The sequence below is a fragment of the Mus pahari genome, chromosome 9 (genome assembly GCF_900095145.1).
Source record: "Mus pahari chromosome 9, PAHARI_EIJ_v1.1, whole genome shotgun sequence".
Lineage (NCBI taxonomy): Eukaryota > Metazoa > Chordata > Mammalia > Rodentia > Muridae > Mus > Mus pahari.
In genome coordinates this window covers 43,181,539-43,198,182 of record NC_034598.1, presented here as the reverse complement: position 1 = coordinate 43,198,182, position 16,644 = coordinate 43,181,539, and the positions used below count along the sequence as shown (strand labels likewise).

The 16,644-nt window shown below is 46.5% G+C and overlaps 1 protein-coding gene across 1 annotated transcript; it reads right to left on the bottom strand.

Annotated features, from left to right (window-relative positions):
* Positions 1–4,674: 4,674 nt before the first annotated feature.
* On the bottom strand, positions 4,675–8,582 carry LOC110326074 (olfactory receptor 10T2-like). Its single transcript, XM_029542070.1, has 2 exons — positions 8,468–8,582; positions 4,675–6,328 (listed from the first exon to the last, which is right to left on the bottom strand). The coding sequence occupies exons 1-2, from the start codon at positions 8,468–8,470 to the stop codon at positions 5,375–5,377; spliced, it is 957 nt and encodes a 318-aa protein (XP_029397930.1). The 5' UTR covers positions 8,471–8,582; the 3' UTR covers positions 4,675–5,374.
* Positions 8,583–16,644: the final 8,062 nt, after the last annotated feature.

The window sequence follows — 16,644 nt, the reverse complement described above, 5'->3', positions numbered from 1 at the left end:
TACAGATGGTTGTGAGCCACCATGTGGTTGCTGGGAATTGAACTCAGGACCTCTGGAAGAGCAGTCAGTGCTCTTAACCACTGAGCCATCTCTCCATGGAGAGAACTGTCAATCAGTCATGGAGGTGCAACACCTAAAGCCCCTCCACATGCAGATGAGGCATCCCTAACATCTCAGACCAAGCCAAAAGAAAGCATTCACCATCAGACCCCAACCCACCTCACAATGTTTATAAGATCCTATCCACAAGGAATAAAGTGCACACGTTGTTTCATCAAAGACCATCTAAGCGTGCCTGTCTCGTTGAGCTGTGACACTCCAGGGAAGGGCAATCTCTCCCAAAGCTTTGCTATGGAAGCTGCTGTGGGCTCTGCCACAGCCACTTCCTGCTTGGTGTCCCACACACATACCCTGACTCCTAGCTGTCTGCTACTGGCTACTGTGTCCTGCTGCTGCCTGCCACCAACTCCAGGGAAGCTGTGGCCCAGCCACCGAAGAGGCCCAGCAGCCCACCTTGCTCAGGTTCCCCCTTGGAGAGAGTTGCAACTCTTTGGTGACTCCAGTGGGGCCAGAGCCCATAAGATCCCCACAGATAGTGCCCAGTACGCAGATAGCATCTATCAAATGGCACTAAAAGATGACACTATGCCACACCCACTCCAGTAGTGACTCTGCTTGACAGGACCAAAAGCTTGGATGCAGTCCCGAAGCAAAAAGTGCATGGAAACTTAGTCCCCTGGAACCATATATAGCACATATGCTCCAAACCTGTCCCCACATTTGTCTGGTGTATGGATCCGTATGCTTTCTTTCAGTATTGTTTTATTATTAGTGCCTCTAAGGATTGATTTTGACATATAGCTAAGTTAGATTAGCCTCCACCAGTGTTCCAATGTCCTAGGCAGTCCTTGAGCAGACCTCAGGCTTGGAATTCAGTAAGAATGTTACCTATTCAGTAACATTCAGAATTACTTCTAGTATTGTAAGGGAGACAGTGAAAGAAATCAGGCATTATAATTTACTTGAATAAAGCTAGTAATCTCAGGGCTAGTCTACATAGTAAATACTTAGAAGAATAGCCAAGTCACTCCCATACACAGGAATTTACAATGGCCTAGGAAGAAGGTGGGTTGTGGTTTTAGGAGGAACTGAAGTGTTATTCATGAAAGGGTTAGTAGAACGGAATTCCCCTGGTGCATGTTTTTCACTAGGCCCAGAGGAATAGCATAATCAGGTATTTATTAAAGGGCCCCTGGTGGTGGGTTTAACCATAGACTAGCATTGCATCAGACCACTCACCTGGCTCCTGTGATTAAGCTGACCTTAAGTGGGGCGGCTTTTGATCCCAGTTGTTAACATTGATTTTTATCCCAATTGGTTCCTGTTAGCTTTTTGAATACATTCCTCTGTTTTGTGTAAAAGTCACTTATAAGTCTGCTTGCTTTGTGACAAATTACATTCAGATACTACACTGCCTTGTGTCCATGTCTTTTTGTCACCCATCCCCCACCTCCCTGACTCCCTGCCCACCTGTACTGGAACCCTGATTTCTCCCACAGACTGAGGGGGGCCAACTGAGGCCAGTTGAGGCCGGCCCACGGCAACACTAGAACCTAGAAATTCTCCTGTGCTCATGGACTAGCAAAATTAGTAACATGAAAAGACCTGTATTGACTAATGCCATGTACAAACTCAATACAATTCCAGTCAAAATTGCAAAGATATATCTATCGACCAAAAGAAAATCCTAAATTTCATATGGAAACATGAATAAAAGACTAAAAACAGACACAGATATCCTGAGCAGAAAGACAATGTTGGAGGTATTACAATATCTGACCTTAAATTATACTATAGCACCATAGTGACAAGATAGCATGATCCTGACACAAAGCAAGATGCCAAGCAATGGGACAGAGCAGAGGACTCAGACACAAACCCACACTAATACACCTGATGTTTGGCACGGATGTCCCTTGAAAGAGACGTTCTTAAATAGTTCTGGGCTGGGCATAGTGGCACATACCTTTAGGACCAGAACTCAGGGAACAGAGGCAATACAATCACTGTGAGCTTAAGACCGGCAAGTTGAGTCATAGCAAGTTCTAGGACAGCCAAAACTACAAACCCTGGCTCAAAACAAAAATTGAAAATAAAAATAAAATAAATAAATGGCAACAGGAAAAATGGATATCCTTATGCCAAAAATATGAAACTAGACCCATATTTCTTACCTTGCACAATTAACACTGTATCAAAGATCTCAAAGTAAAACCTGAACCTCTAAGCATGAAACTTTAAAATCACTAGGGAAAATGCTTTCAGATATAAGCATAAGCAGGGACGTTCTGAAAAGGATGCCAACAACACAAGACATAGTTCCAAGGGATGACAACTGGGATAGCATAAAGTCAAAAAGCCTCTACACAGCAAATACAGCCTCCACCAGAACAAAAAGGCAGTCTACATAGAATATTGGAAAATATTTTACCAACTCTGCATAAGATGATGGATTCATAACTGAAATATACAAAGAACTGCATGGTTCGGGCAGGCAGGAGGCTCAGTGGACAAAAGCATGTGCTTCCAAGCTAGGTGGCCTAAGTGTGATCCCTAGAATCCTCAGGGTGGAAGAATAGATTCAAAAGTTGCTCTCTGGCCTCCACAAGCACCATGGCACATGTGAAGACATACACACACATACACACACATACACACACACACATACACTCACACACTATATACACACACACACACACACATATATATATATATACACACACACACACTAAAAAATTTTTTCATTGAAATTTTTTTGAAAAATTGCAGAATTAAACACCAAAAATCATATAACCTATAAATGGGCTAGTGAACAGAACAGACAAGTTTCAAAAAGAGAAATTCAAATACTCAATATGTACTTGAAAAGGTGTTCAGCGTTCTTTTTTCTTTTATTATTGGTTATTTTATTTATTTACATTTCAAGTTATCTCCCTTCCCAGTTTCCTCTCTTCAACCCCCCATCCCATTCCCCATGCCCCCTCCCACCCACTCACTCCCACCTCACTGCCCTAGCATTCCCCTATGCTGGAGCATCGAGCCTCCACAGAACCAAGGGCCTCCCCTCACATCGATGCCAGACAAGGCCATCCTCTGATACATATGCAGCTGGAGTCATGGGTTCCTCTTTGGTTGGTGATTTAGAGCCTGGGAGCTCTGGGAGCTCTGGGAGCTCTGGTTGCTGCTTTAAAATACCATCTTACCCTGAATTGTCTCCAAGACAACCACTGTCACAAATATTGACAAGGATGTAGGGAAAGAAGAATTCTCAACACTAGCAGTGGGAACTTAGTCTAGTGTAGCCACCATAGAAATCAATATGCAGGTTTCACAGCTGTACCGCCATGGGGCATATATCTGGAAGACTTAACACACACACACAAATAAAACAAAGATACTTGTTTATTGCTACTTTATTCACAATAGCAAGGAAATGGAATGAGACTAAATGCCCACAACTGATGAATGGATAGAAAACAAAAAAACAAAAACTGGCGATGTACATAATGGAATTTTATTCAACCATAAGGAAAACTGAAATTGTTGCACATACAGGAAAATGCATCGAAGTAGAAATCATTGCCTTAAGTGAAATAAGCCAGATTCAGGAAACTAATTCTGGGGCTGAAGAGATGGCTCAGTGTTAAGAGCACTGGCTGCTTTTCCAGAGGACCTGGGGTCCCAGCACCCACTGGGCTGTACACAACTGTCAATCACTGTTGATCCAGGAGAACCAGTGCAACTCTTCTGGCTTTGTTGGGTGTCAAACACACCCTTGGTGCACAGACGTCTATGCAAGCATAAGACTCATACACATTTTTAAAATAATAGTTTTAAATAAAATTTTGAGAAATTTTGAGAAATAAAATTTTGAGAAAGTGCAATATGTTTTTTTTTTTCATGAGTGGGCCCTAGATTTAAATTGATACATGTGTTCATACAGAGGGATCTGTGCTATGGTGAAACTAGAAATGGGGCCATGAGACGGGGGAAAAGATCCCTTATCTTTGCTGTGCTCATGAGTGTGTGTGTGTGTGTGTGTGTGTGTGTGTGTGTGTGTGTGTGTGCATGCGCGCACATGCACACGCACATTCAAGTGAATGCACGTTTGGGGTGTGGTAAATAGAAGAATGAAGTACATCTGACTTAAAAGCAGAAAAACATTCTCTGGAGAAGAAAGGGACCAGCAAGATGAAGCTAAGGGGTTGGGGTGGAAGTGGGGGAGGAGGATGAATGTTGAGCAAAGTTTAGCAACACATATGTATTAAATGCCACTAAGAAATCCATTATAGGAGGGGCAGATCTGGGAGAGGGGGGTGGGAAGGAGGGGCTGGGGGGGAAGAGGGAGGGGAAACTGGAGTCACTGTAATCTATGAGAGAAGATTTTTTTTTTAAATCCATTATTTTGTATACTAACTTAAAATTTTTTTGAGCCAGGCAGAGGTGGCACATGCCTTTAATCCCAGCACTCAGGAGGCAGAGGCAGGCGGATTTTTATAAATTCAAGAGCCTGGATGACAGAAAGAGTTCCAGCACAACCAAGGCTATACAGAAAAACCTGGTCTGGAAAAACAAGCAAACAAAGATAAACTAAAAGTACCTTTTTAAAAAACAAATTGCACTTAAATGTGTGATTCTGACCAAAAGGCAGTCTTGAACAGACGGGGGGATGGGGGAAACCCAGGGCCTTGCATTCCCACTGAGCTCCACCTTTGGCCTATAGTCCTCACTCCCTTTCCTGGTTAAAACTTCTATGTGGACACTGGAGTGGGGTGGAAAATGGAAGTGATGAAGTGATGTAAATGGAGTTCTCATAGATGAAGTTCTCAAATAATATTTTAAAACCCACAGTTTTTCTTTAAACACTGTTCTCTGCTGGGAGGATCACTAACATGAAGTTGAGTGGGTAGGGAGTTAAGGAGGATCTCGGAGAAGGAAGAATTTAATGAAAGTATATTACATGAAAAAATTAAGAAACTAAAATGATAATAAAAATTTTTTAAATGTTTAAGAAAAAAACTGCCCTCTGCCCCTCTCCATCCATGGGTTGTATCAGTGGCGCCCTCCACTGGCAAACATTAGGCATTACAGATCACATTGCACCATATCAAGTCCAAGAACCCATGATAAAGATAAGGCACCCTTTACTGTGGTTCCATTTTCTCAGGCACTGGCAAATAACAGAAGTTACTTCATCTGGCATGGAATTGCCTCCTGTTTTCCCAGTAGGGAACTAGAGTTCCGGGGTGAAGGTCTTGTTTTTTAAATATACTTGTATTAATTATTAGAGAAGCAAATAGACACATACAAGTTTCTACTTAAATGCTCCACAGCCCCGTGCCAGGTTTTTCCTCAGTGCTACCCTCACCTCCTTGTTCCTCAGGGTGTAAACCACAGGGTTCAGCAGTGGTGTCACCACGGTGTAGAACACTGCCACCAGGCGGTCCTGGGAGGGGTTAGCCCCAGAGTCTGGCCTCAGGTAGATGATGGAGGCGCAGCCAAAATGCACGATGACCACTGTGAGGTGGGCTGCGCAGGTGGAGAAGGCTTTGCGCCGGCCAGCGGCCGAAGGGATCCTCACAATGGCCGCCACGATGAAGGCGTAGGAGAGGAGGATGAGGAGGAAGGAGACCAGCACCACGAGGATGCTCAGGAAGAAGATGCCAAGCCCCTTGAGTGAGCTCTCAGCACAGCTGAGCTTCAGCACAGGCGCGATGTCACAGAAGAAGTGCTCCACATGGCCTGTGCCACAGAAGGGAGAGGAGAAGATCATGCAGGTCTCAATCAAGGCCACTGAGAAACCAGAGCAGAAAACCAAGGCTCCCAAATACAAGCAGATGGTGGGTCTCATGATCACAGAGTAGCGCAAGGGATGGCAGATGGCCACATACCTGTCATAGCCCATCAGGGTAAGGAGGAAACAGTGGCTACAACCCAAACCTAAGAAGAAGAACATCTGGGCCCGACAGCCCGAGATGGAGATGACCTGGCTCTCCATCAGCAGATGAGCCAGCATATTGGGGATGGTGACCAGTGTGTAGCAGGTCTCAGAGAGGGAGAGCACAGCCAGGAAGCGGTACATAGGTGTGTGGAGAGTGCGATCCACCTGGATGATGGTGATGATGGTGGCATTGCCACTGAGTGTGACCAGGTAGGTGAGGAGGAACAAGATGAAGAGAGTGGGCCTCAGTTCTGGGAGGTTGGAGAATCCCACCAGCAGGAACTCTGTCACCAGCCAGGTCCCGTTGTCCTGCTGCTTCTCAGGAGCCTGAGAGGAGATAGGGTTACTGGGACAAGGCAGGGCAGTGAGGCTTGGCTAGGCACCAGGTGTGGGGTAGGAGAATCATCACTGGTTTGCAGACAAGACAGAGGCATGCAGAAATGATCACTTATTACCCAGCCAGCAAGGTGTCCCGTCAACATATAGGAAGGTAAGAATTAACCAGGTGGTGGTGGTGCATGCCTTTAATCCCACTAGAGGCAGAGACAGACAGATCTCTGAGTTTGAGGCCAGCCTGGTCTACGGGGTGAGTTTCAGGACAGCCAGGACTACACAGAGAAACCCTGTCTCGAAAAAGAGAGGGAGGGAGAAAGAGAGGCAAGAAAAGAGAAAGAAGAGAGACAGAGACAGAGAGATGGGGAGAGGGAGGGAGGGAGGGAGGGAGGGAAAAGAAAAGAGATGCTGGAGAGATGGCTCTGAGTATTGGCTGTTCTTTGAGAGGACCCAGGTTTGATTCCCAGGACCCACACGGCAGCTCACAACTGTCTCTAATCCAACACTCTTACACAGATGTACATGAAACACACATGAAATAAAAACAAAACAAAGGAAAAAATTATAAATCAGGGCCTGAAGAAATGACTCAGTGGTTAAGAGGACTTCCTCTTCTTTTGGAGGATGAGAGTTTACTTCTTAGATCCAATAGTAGGTCACACACACACACACACACACACACACACACACACACACACATACATTAAAATAAATCTTAAAGAAAACATCACAAAGAAAAAAATATGTAAACCTACAGCACCCAGTATTCCTAGGTCTCCCATCCAAGTACTAACCAGGTCTAATCTTGCTCAGCTTCTGAAGACAAACAAGGTCAGGTACAGTCAGGACAATATAGCCATAGACACAAAGTAAAGATCTTCAGATGGGAGCCGGGCATGGTGGCGCATGCCTTTAATCCCTGCACTCGGGAGGCAGAGGCAGGTGGATTTCTGAGTTCAAGGCCAGCCTGGTCTACAAAGTGAGTTCCAGGACAGCCAGGGCTATACAGAGAAACCCTGTCTAGAAAAACAAAAACAAAAATAAAACAAACAAACAAAAATCTTCAGATGGGGAAAGAAGACAGTACGACCATTGCTAGCTTATTTAGATCGAGAAAGAAATCCTAGATAAGAACTCCTGATCCAACAGTGTATGGAAAAGGAAATGAAGCAGGGAAGGCAGACAGCCAATAATGGTGCATGACTCTGCTGAGGAGATGCTCAGTGGGGGAAAGAATGCTTGCTGTTCAAGTGTGGGGACCCGAATCCCCAGAACAGACTTGTAAGGGACATGATGACTCCTAGCAGCTGGCTGCACCCCCTCTGAGCCTTATCTGTGAACTCAAAGACAACTCCTACGAACTCATAGTTGACAAATAGTGCTATGACCAAATTCCCAACCCCAAACTGAGAACTGGAAATCCTGCATGTGGCTGTACTACCAGCAGCACTCTAAGACCTTTCATTAAGACACATCTTCCTAATGAACTGGAAACCCAGTTCAAACACAGAACTCAAGGTACCAGCATTCTGATAGCTAAAAGCACCTGGCTGAGACATGTGTAAACACAGGACCAGATTCATGTTCCCACTTCTTAGACAGGAAGACTGGCAGGTCACTTGATGGGACCTGAAACCCTCATCTGCTCAGTTGGAGTTCATGAAATGTACACCCTGTGAAGGTCCCAGGACAGTGCTTGCCTGCAGGGGTTACCTGTGGGTGCTGACTGAGTTCAGGGACCTGCCAGTGTCATCCCCACTGTGACAACCAGAGACCCAGGGTCCTTCCTGAGAAGTGTGTCAATTTGTCTGCGTCTGTGTGCCCAGGTAGCTCTGGGCTGCATGGGCCTGTAGCCCCACACTCCCAAACCCTCTCCTCTCTGTCTCACCACCACCTGTATGCAGGTTCTGTGTCTGCAGGGTTCAGAGCTGGGAGGGGCTCCCTCCTGTTCCCTCGGAGCACATTATAGATTCTGCTGGATGCTGCAGACCCAACCCAAAATTGGAATTTGAAACAAGCTCCATGGGAGGAAGTCACTGTTCAATCTGAAAATTTTCTCTCCCTCCATTCATTTGTGGACCTCTCCCTAAGGTGGGATGGTCAGAAGGCTTCTGTAGCCAGAATGTAACTCACCATAGCTATGACAGACAGGGTCTTACCTCCCTGTGAATGTGCCTTTCTGCCTAAGAAGGGAGGGGCTGAGGAGCCACACAGTCATATTCTGGGGTCCCTGGAGCTCCTGTCCCAGGAGCTCTGCAGTCACTAACAAGCCTCCCAGGGGCAGGCTGATGATGTTCTGAGAAGTACTCTCTCTCCTGGAACTAGAGACCCTGGGGTCTTTTTCCCCAGCACCCAGCCCTAAGCCTCAGAGAAAGGAAAGAATAATTGGAATCCTCCTTTAGGGACAGCAGCAGTCACAAACGCATCCCTCACTCCATCAGTGCTCCTGATGATCTATAAGGGGTGTCACCTCAGCTGGTCAAGGCTGCTTCCCCCAGACTCCACCTTTGTGGAGGAAAACAGTAGATGATTTGATGTTGTTACTTGGATTGCTCAGGACTAATTTAGAGTCCCCCAGCTGCCACATGTCTGTCCTTCCTAGCTAGTTTTTAGTCACTAACCATTTTAGTTAGGGCTTTAGTGCTGTGAAGAGATACCATGTCCACTTAATTGGGGCTGGCTCAGAGTTCAGAGGTTTAGTCCGTTATCATGGTGTCAGGAAGCATGGCCGCATGTAGGCATGCTAGAGAGGTAGCATGGCCGCATGTAGGCATGCTAGAGAGGTAGCATGGCCGCATGTAGGCATGCTAGAGAGGNGGCCGCATGTAGGCATGCTAGAGAGGTAGCATGGCCGCATGTAGGCATGCTAGAGAGGTAGCATGGCCGCATGTAGGCATGCTAGAGAGGTAGCAGGTAGCTGAGAGTTCTGCATCTGGATATGCAGACAGAAGGAAGAGAGTGACACTGGGCTTGGCTTAAGCATCTGAACCCTCAACACCCACCCACTGTGACAGGCACACTTCCCCCAACAAGGCCACACCTACTCCAAGGCCACACCTACTCCAACAAACCCATATCTCCAATAATGCCACTCTCTGTGAGTCTCTGGCAGCCATTTTCATTCAAACCATTTATCCATGCTCTCCTCAAGTTCTCCCCACCCCTTAGAGCCACACTCGTTAATGTTCTGGCCTGCTGCAACTGACTACAGAGAGCACCCAACCACTGCTGCCATCATCTGTCCACCCTCTGCACCAGGCTCCAGATTAGACTCTGGGTAGTCAGTACCCCCCACACACATACTCTCACTTAAACATAAGTGACATATGGACTAAACAGGTTATATTTAGATTTGTGTGTGTCTGTATGTCTGTGTCTGTTTGTGCATAGACATATTCATGCAATAACCATTAGTGATAAAAGAGACCATCAATGTGAAGAACAGAGAGGGGTATATGGGAGCCTTTGGAGGAGAAAAGAGAAGGGAGATATGTAACTATATAATAATATCAAAAACAAAAAAGATTTATTTTATGTGTATGAATGTTTTTATCTGCAAGCATGTATGTACATTGATTGTGTGCCCACAAAGGTCAGATGAGGACATTGAATCCCCTAGAACTGGAGTTATAGATGATTATAATCTGCATGCAGGTGCTGGTAATGGAACCTGTGCAAGACAGGTTCACACACACAGTCCTCTGCAAGAACAGCCAGTGCTCTTAACCACTAAGCCATCTCTCTAGTCCCATGTTGGGCCATTGTTAGGTCTCCTGTCTTACATGTTGGATCATGGATTTCCCTTCCTCACTATTAAAAGTTGGACCTGAAGGACATCATCTGTCACTACCATGTTCCCTTCCTTTTTCAAGGTTATCATCCCCTATGCATGTTTGCTTTTTCATTTAAAAAAAAAAAAATTTGTTGAGCTCAAGGCCAATCTGGTCTACAGGGAGTCCCAGGTCAGCCAGGACTACACAGAGAAATTCTTTAAAAAACAAACAAATAGGGACTGGAGAGATGGCTCAGCAGTTGAGAGCACTGACTGCTCTTCTGAAGGCCCTAAGTTCAATTCCCAACAACCACATGGTGGCTCACAACCATCTGTAACGGGATCTGATGCCCTCTTCTGGTGTGTCTGAAGACAGCTACAGTGTACTTACATATCATGAATAAATAAATTTTGGGGCCAGAGCAAGCGGGGTCAGAGCAAGCGGGGGAAAAAACAAAACGAAACAAAACAAAACAAATAAATATATATAATGTATATGTTTTTAAAATCTATATATTACATGTACATTTGTTTGTGTGTTTGTATGTGTGTGCGTGTGTGTGTGTGTGTGTGTGTGTGTGTGCGCGCGCGCGCGTGCATGCCATATTGTATAGTAAGTTGCAGGTAATGATTGTCCTTCCACCACGTGAATCTTAGGCGCAATATTCACCTTTATCTGCTAAGCCATCTAGCCAGCCCCTGTCCACATGGTGAGTCCCTGTCTCTATGGTGAATTCTTCTTCTCTAGTAAGGTTGGACCTTCAAGGTATCGTCTACTACTTCCACTATGTTCTTTTTCTCCTGTCTCTGTGGCCTTGTCATAGGTTCCAAGTTTTTGGGTCCCAGGAAGGACTCCTCAGCACATATCTAATTTGTATTTGATTTCCACTTTGACCTTCTACCTAGCTACAAGAAATACAAAACAGACTGGCAAAATGGCTCAGAGGGCCAAGGCACTTGCTACCAAGCTTGAAGATCTGAGTACAGCCTCAGAAGCCCGCATGGTAAGAGGAGGCAATCAACTCCCGGAAGTTGTCCTCTGACCAGAAGCACATGTTTGCACAAGCTCATGCATGTACACAGAGACAAACACACACACACACACACACACACACACACGAGAGAGAGAGAGAGAGAGAGAGAGAGAGAGAGAGAGAGAGAGAGAGAGAGCCTGAGAAATCAATATAACTTTTTTAAAAAAGAAATGCAAGTCAATACTTCCATCTCACCCTTTTTTTCTATCCAAGTTAGAGGCTAACATGGAGGATGCCATTCCCACCTGCAGTTACTCCCTTAAACAGGTAAGTTCCCGCTGAGCAGCCATCCCGCCCTCAGCTTCATGTTTTATTACTTAATGCAGTGACGTGCAACTGCCTCAACAACTAACCAGCACTCCTGTTCCATGCATGCTTCTCTCCGGGAATACAAGACTCTCTCCGGTCCTTCATCTGTATCGGGGCATCTCTAAATTCAGGTAGCAGATCCCACTCATCAAGGATGCATGACACTCCATTTCACACAAGGGAAGACAGATATCTTGCGGTTCCCCTTACGTAGGGATCTCAGACAGAAATAATCAACTACCAGTCATGGTAAGAGTGAGCCAGTCATCAGAGACTCACCTCCACTGTCAGACCGAGTCTCAGTTGTGTGTCCAGTCATGCACTGCAGGGACCATGAAGCCACCACTACAGCAAAGAGATTCACAGTCCCACAACACATGGTTCCAGGGAGCCGCACCAGGGTTGCCTGTGCAGAGTCTCCACCCTCTCGGAGTCCGTGGCAGCCACAGGTCTCAGCAGGCACCACTCTGAACTCCTCAGCTCATCTTTGATTCTGTCAGTCTCTGTTCAGGCATTAATTATTGTGACTTTTGAGGAGAGACTTAAGTAAGTGTCTATTTACCCCATGGGGGACACCAACAGCAACCTGGAGAAACAGTTCCAGTCAGGTCTAGCTTGATGAACCAGTGAGTTCCCTGAGGTTACTTACAGGACTAAAACTATCCATATAGAGCAAGCATTTGGGGGTTGTGGAACCCTAAATTAGGCTTTGGCATCCTGAGTAACAATACCAAATTATCTACTACTTCCTTCCACAAACATAGGATCTTGGGGAAGCAGCCTTGACCTGCTGAGGTGATACTGTCATTGAAAGAACTGATGGAGCTGGGGATGCATTTGTGACTGCCCCCTGTAGAGGAAATTTTAATCCAACATGGCTGCCCTGGCAAGGGATCACATCCAAAGACCATCTCGGTCTGTGTGATCAGCTGGAGTACACACGTGCTCTGGATTACAGTATGATCTGGCTTGAATACCGACACATCCTCTAATCCCTAACCATGAAGCTAAGGTTAGTTTGTAGAAGGAAACAGCCATGTTTGAAAGTAACATCTAACGGAGGGGCAGACAAAGTGATGAATCAGGGAAAGACTTGACAGAATGGGTCAGAGATAGGATATGCCCAGCTCTCACAAGAAAAGCACAGGAAGGAGATGCTATTTTAGAGCAGCACAGGGTGAGAGTGTGTATGTTTTAGCAGGACAGTTTTACAAAGACAGGTGGCAGAGAGAATAAGCTAGACACACGTGAAGACAGAACAAGCCAGAGAAGGAGGAGGAGCCAGATTAGAACATATTGCCAAAGTTAATACGAGTCCAGGTAGAACAACTCAGTGAGAAGGTGAGAGAAGATGGAATGAATCAGTCAGTAAGAAGATTGATTGCACAGAAACAAGAAGCCTGGAGACCTGGCCTGGGGATAGTCGGAACAGAGGAAGAAACTCTCTGGGCTCAGTCCAAGCTGTGTACTTACACAGCTTGGGTATAGCTCTCATCTCCTCCCTCCATCTGAGGGAATAAAAGCAAAATTAATAGTCCCCAAAGGAGTATTCCAATTAATCCTTCCCTGCTCTGAGGCTTAGGGCTAAACACTAGGGGAAAAGACCCTAGGACCAGGAAAGAGAATTTCTCATAGCACCAGCCTGGCCCTGGGAGGCTTGTTAGTAACAATAGAGACTCGGGGACGAAAGCTCCAGGGACCCCTGAATATGAGAACTTGGTCCTCATCCCCTCTCTTCTTAGGCAGACAGAGACATTCACAGTGATGTAAAAACCTATCTGCATTCTGGCTACAGAAGCCATCTGACCATCCCCACCTTAGGCAAAGGCCTAAAACAGAATGGAAGGAAGGAAAATTTTTCAGATTGTCTGAACAGTGACATCCTTCCATGGAGATTCTTTGTTTTTTTAAGATTTATTTATTTATTTATTGTATGTAAGTACACTGTAGCTGTCTTCAGACACTCCAGAAGAGGGCGTCAGATCTCATCATGGATGGTTGTAAGCCACCATGTGGTTGCTGGGATTTGAACTCAGGACCTTTGGAAGAGCATTCGGTGCTCTTAACCACTGAGCCATCTCTCCAGCCCTCCATGGAGATTCTTTAGAAGGTGTTTAATTGCAATTTTGAGTTGGGTTTGCATAATCCAGGAGAATCTGTATTGTTCTCAGAAAGGAACAGGAGGGAGCCCCTTCTAGCTCTGAACCCTTCAGACACAGAACCCTGGTACACAGATGGTGGTGAGAGATAAACAAGTGGGCTTGGGAGTGTAGGGCTACATGATCGTGCAGCCCAGAGCTACATGGACACACAGACACACACAGGGGGGAAGGAGAGGGGGAAAACCTTGTATGGTGAGAGCTAGACACCTAGGTGTGGACTGCACTCTCCACACACCTATATACCGCTTCCTGGACGTGCTCTCCCTCTCTGAGACCTGCTACACACTGGTCACCATCCCCAATATGCTGTCTCATCTGCTGATGGAGAGCCAGGCCATCTCCGTCGCGGGCTGTCGGGCCCAGATGTTCTTCTTCTTAGGCTTGGGTTGCAGCCACTGTTTTCTCCTTACCCTGATGGGCTATGACAGGTATGTGGCCATCTGCCATCCCTTGCGCTACTCTGTGATCATGAGACCCACCATCTGCCTGTGTTTGGGAGCCTTGGTTTTCTGCTCTGGTTTCTCAGTGGCCTTGATTGAGACCTGCATGATCTTCTCCTCTCCCTTCTGTGGCACAGGCCATGTGGAGCACTTCTTCTGTGACATCGCGCCTGTGCTGAAGCTCAGCTGTGTTTCCTAACTATTTTCTTCCCTTTCTATTTTCATGTCTCTTTGTCACTGTTATTGTTGACTCAATGAGTTTAATTAGCATTGTTTACATGATTATGGGTGACCCTAACCCCACTATATGGGGGTGGGGAGGTAGAACAAGGCCCGGTGAGATAAAACACCTGAAGCTAGGGTACTAGTGAAGTTATGCACACATGAGTCTTTGAATTCCACCAGCTCCCTTTTCCCAGCTGTTGTTGTGATGTATTCTTGTACAGTCGAGCCAAAGAATGTCACTAACCACAGAGGATAAGTCCTCCCACCACAATTAACACAAAATAATCTTCCACAGACATGCCCAGAGGCCTAGCTTCCATCACCAACCATCACAGCTTCCTAGTTCTTGACTAAGACCTCTCCCCCAACCATTACAGGACACCCTCATCCCTGAAAACCTAAAGAGTCTCACAAGTGCTTGCAATTAGGTTAGCTGTACTAGGAGCAGGAGCGGGCTCCCTCCCTCGGTGGGATACTGCCATTTACATAAAGCCAGAATTGTGTGACTCTCCTTGATTGTCATTGAATTTTTCAGCATTTACTTCCTAGAGTTTACTCATGCACATGGCTAAAAGTGGGCTTCTTCAGGCCAAGGATCAAATGCAAGGAATTCTACTTCATAGAGAGATCTTCAATTAGAAGTTCAAGGCCAGCCTTGGCTACATACTGAATTTGAGTCTAGCCTGGGCTACATGAGACTCTGGAGAGAGGGGGGGGGATCCTTTAAGGGATGGTGGATCAACCTCAGAATTAACCTTAGGGAAGGGCAAGGAGGTTAGGGTATGTGTGCCAAAAGTGCCATGCTCTGATTTGTTGAAGGCTACACCCACAAATCATCTCTTTTATCTCAAATACCCTGAAAAGGCTCTCACGGTGAAGGCTTGCTGGGAAATGATGGGATCATGGGGGCTCTGATTCCTTCATGGACTGAACTACTAACGAATTAATGAGGTTAGGAAGTGGTCTCACTCTTATCAAGGAAAACATTTACTTGGGGCTGGCTGACACTTTCAGAGGCTCATTCCATTGTTGTGGTGGGAAGCATGGCACCACGCAGGCAGACACGGTGCAGACCTCTACTCTCCCCACACCTCTCCACCCACCTTCATCAGAGTGATCTCACTTTATTTTTTATTATTTATTTATTTATTTTTATTAGATATTTTCTTTATTTACATTTCAAATGCTATCCCGAAAGTTCCCTATACCCTCCCCCCGCCCTGCTCCCCTACCCACCCACTCCCATTTCTTGGCCCTGGCATTCCCTTGTGCTGGGGCATATAAATTTTGCAAGACCACTGCTTGTGGACGTTGTACATCGTGGTGCGGAGCCTAGTGCGCACCACGATGTACAACGTCCACAAGCAGTCTCCTAATTTCTTTTCCTGTTGTAAATACTCTGGAAAAAGCAACTTAAGGAGGAAAGTGTTTATTCGGGTTACACTTCCATGTCACTATTCACTATTGGAAGACAGGACAGGAACTCAGGTAGGACAGGTGTGGGGCAATGGGCTATGTACAGATGGCCTGGTCTCTAGTCGAGCTAAGGTTGTGAACGCTGGTAGGACCCAGTGGTGGTAATTTTCACCTACATGGGACAGAAGGCGTTCCCTCATGTCTCCTGGACCCCTGGCTCCCGTCTAAGTTACCGGTCTCACAGCCCACAGGAGAGACTCATGGCTTTCAGTCAGTACACAAGGTCCCAAGCTTCTGACCTTCAGGCTAGACTCCTCCCCAGTTACCTAGCAACAACAAGATAACAAGCCCACTACAAGAGTGGCTGCTTGGTCCCTCCTCACTCTCTTATCTAACCTTTTACTCTCTAGCTTTTCCTCTCTCTCCCCCTTACCTCCTCTTGGCCATGGCTGGTCTCTCTCTCTTTTACCTTCTCTCTTTCCCCCTGTCTTTCTACAATAAAGCTCTAAAACCATAGACCGTCTCTGATCATCAAGGACCAGACTACAGATCCTCGCCTGTGTGGGAACCACCCAGCGCCCCCTCTCTCCCTCTGCCCTCTTCCCATATCTCTGGGGTCTAGTGCTGCCCCAGGGGCCCTATTCTGTTCTTAGCTCCTCTGCCGTATCCAGCATGGGATGCCAGAGATTGAGGACCTGGTACAGGGGCTGCCCCTTGACCATCCCCAGCCGGGTGGGGTCAGTGGCTTAACACAGCCAGATCCCCACCCAGGGCCAAGTGGAAAGCCTCCGGCAGTCCTCCAGCGTCTGCCTGCCCAGAGCACGGGAGCTCTGGCCTGACTTGGGCTCTCTCCCTCCCCCCCCTCTCCTGTACACCCTCAGCCCAGCAGACAGGAACATGGGCTCTCTCCCCCCCCCTTCTCCTGTACACCCTAAGCCCAGCAGACAGGAAC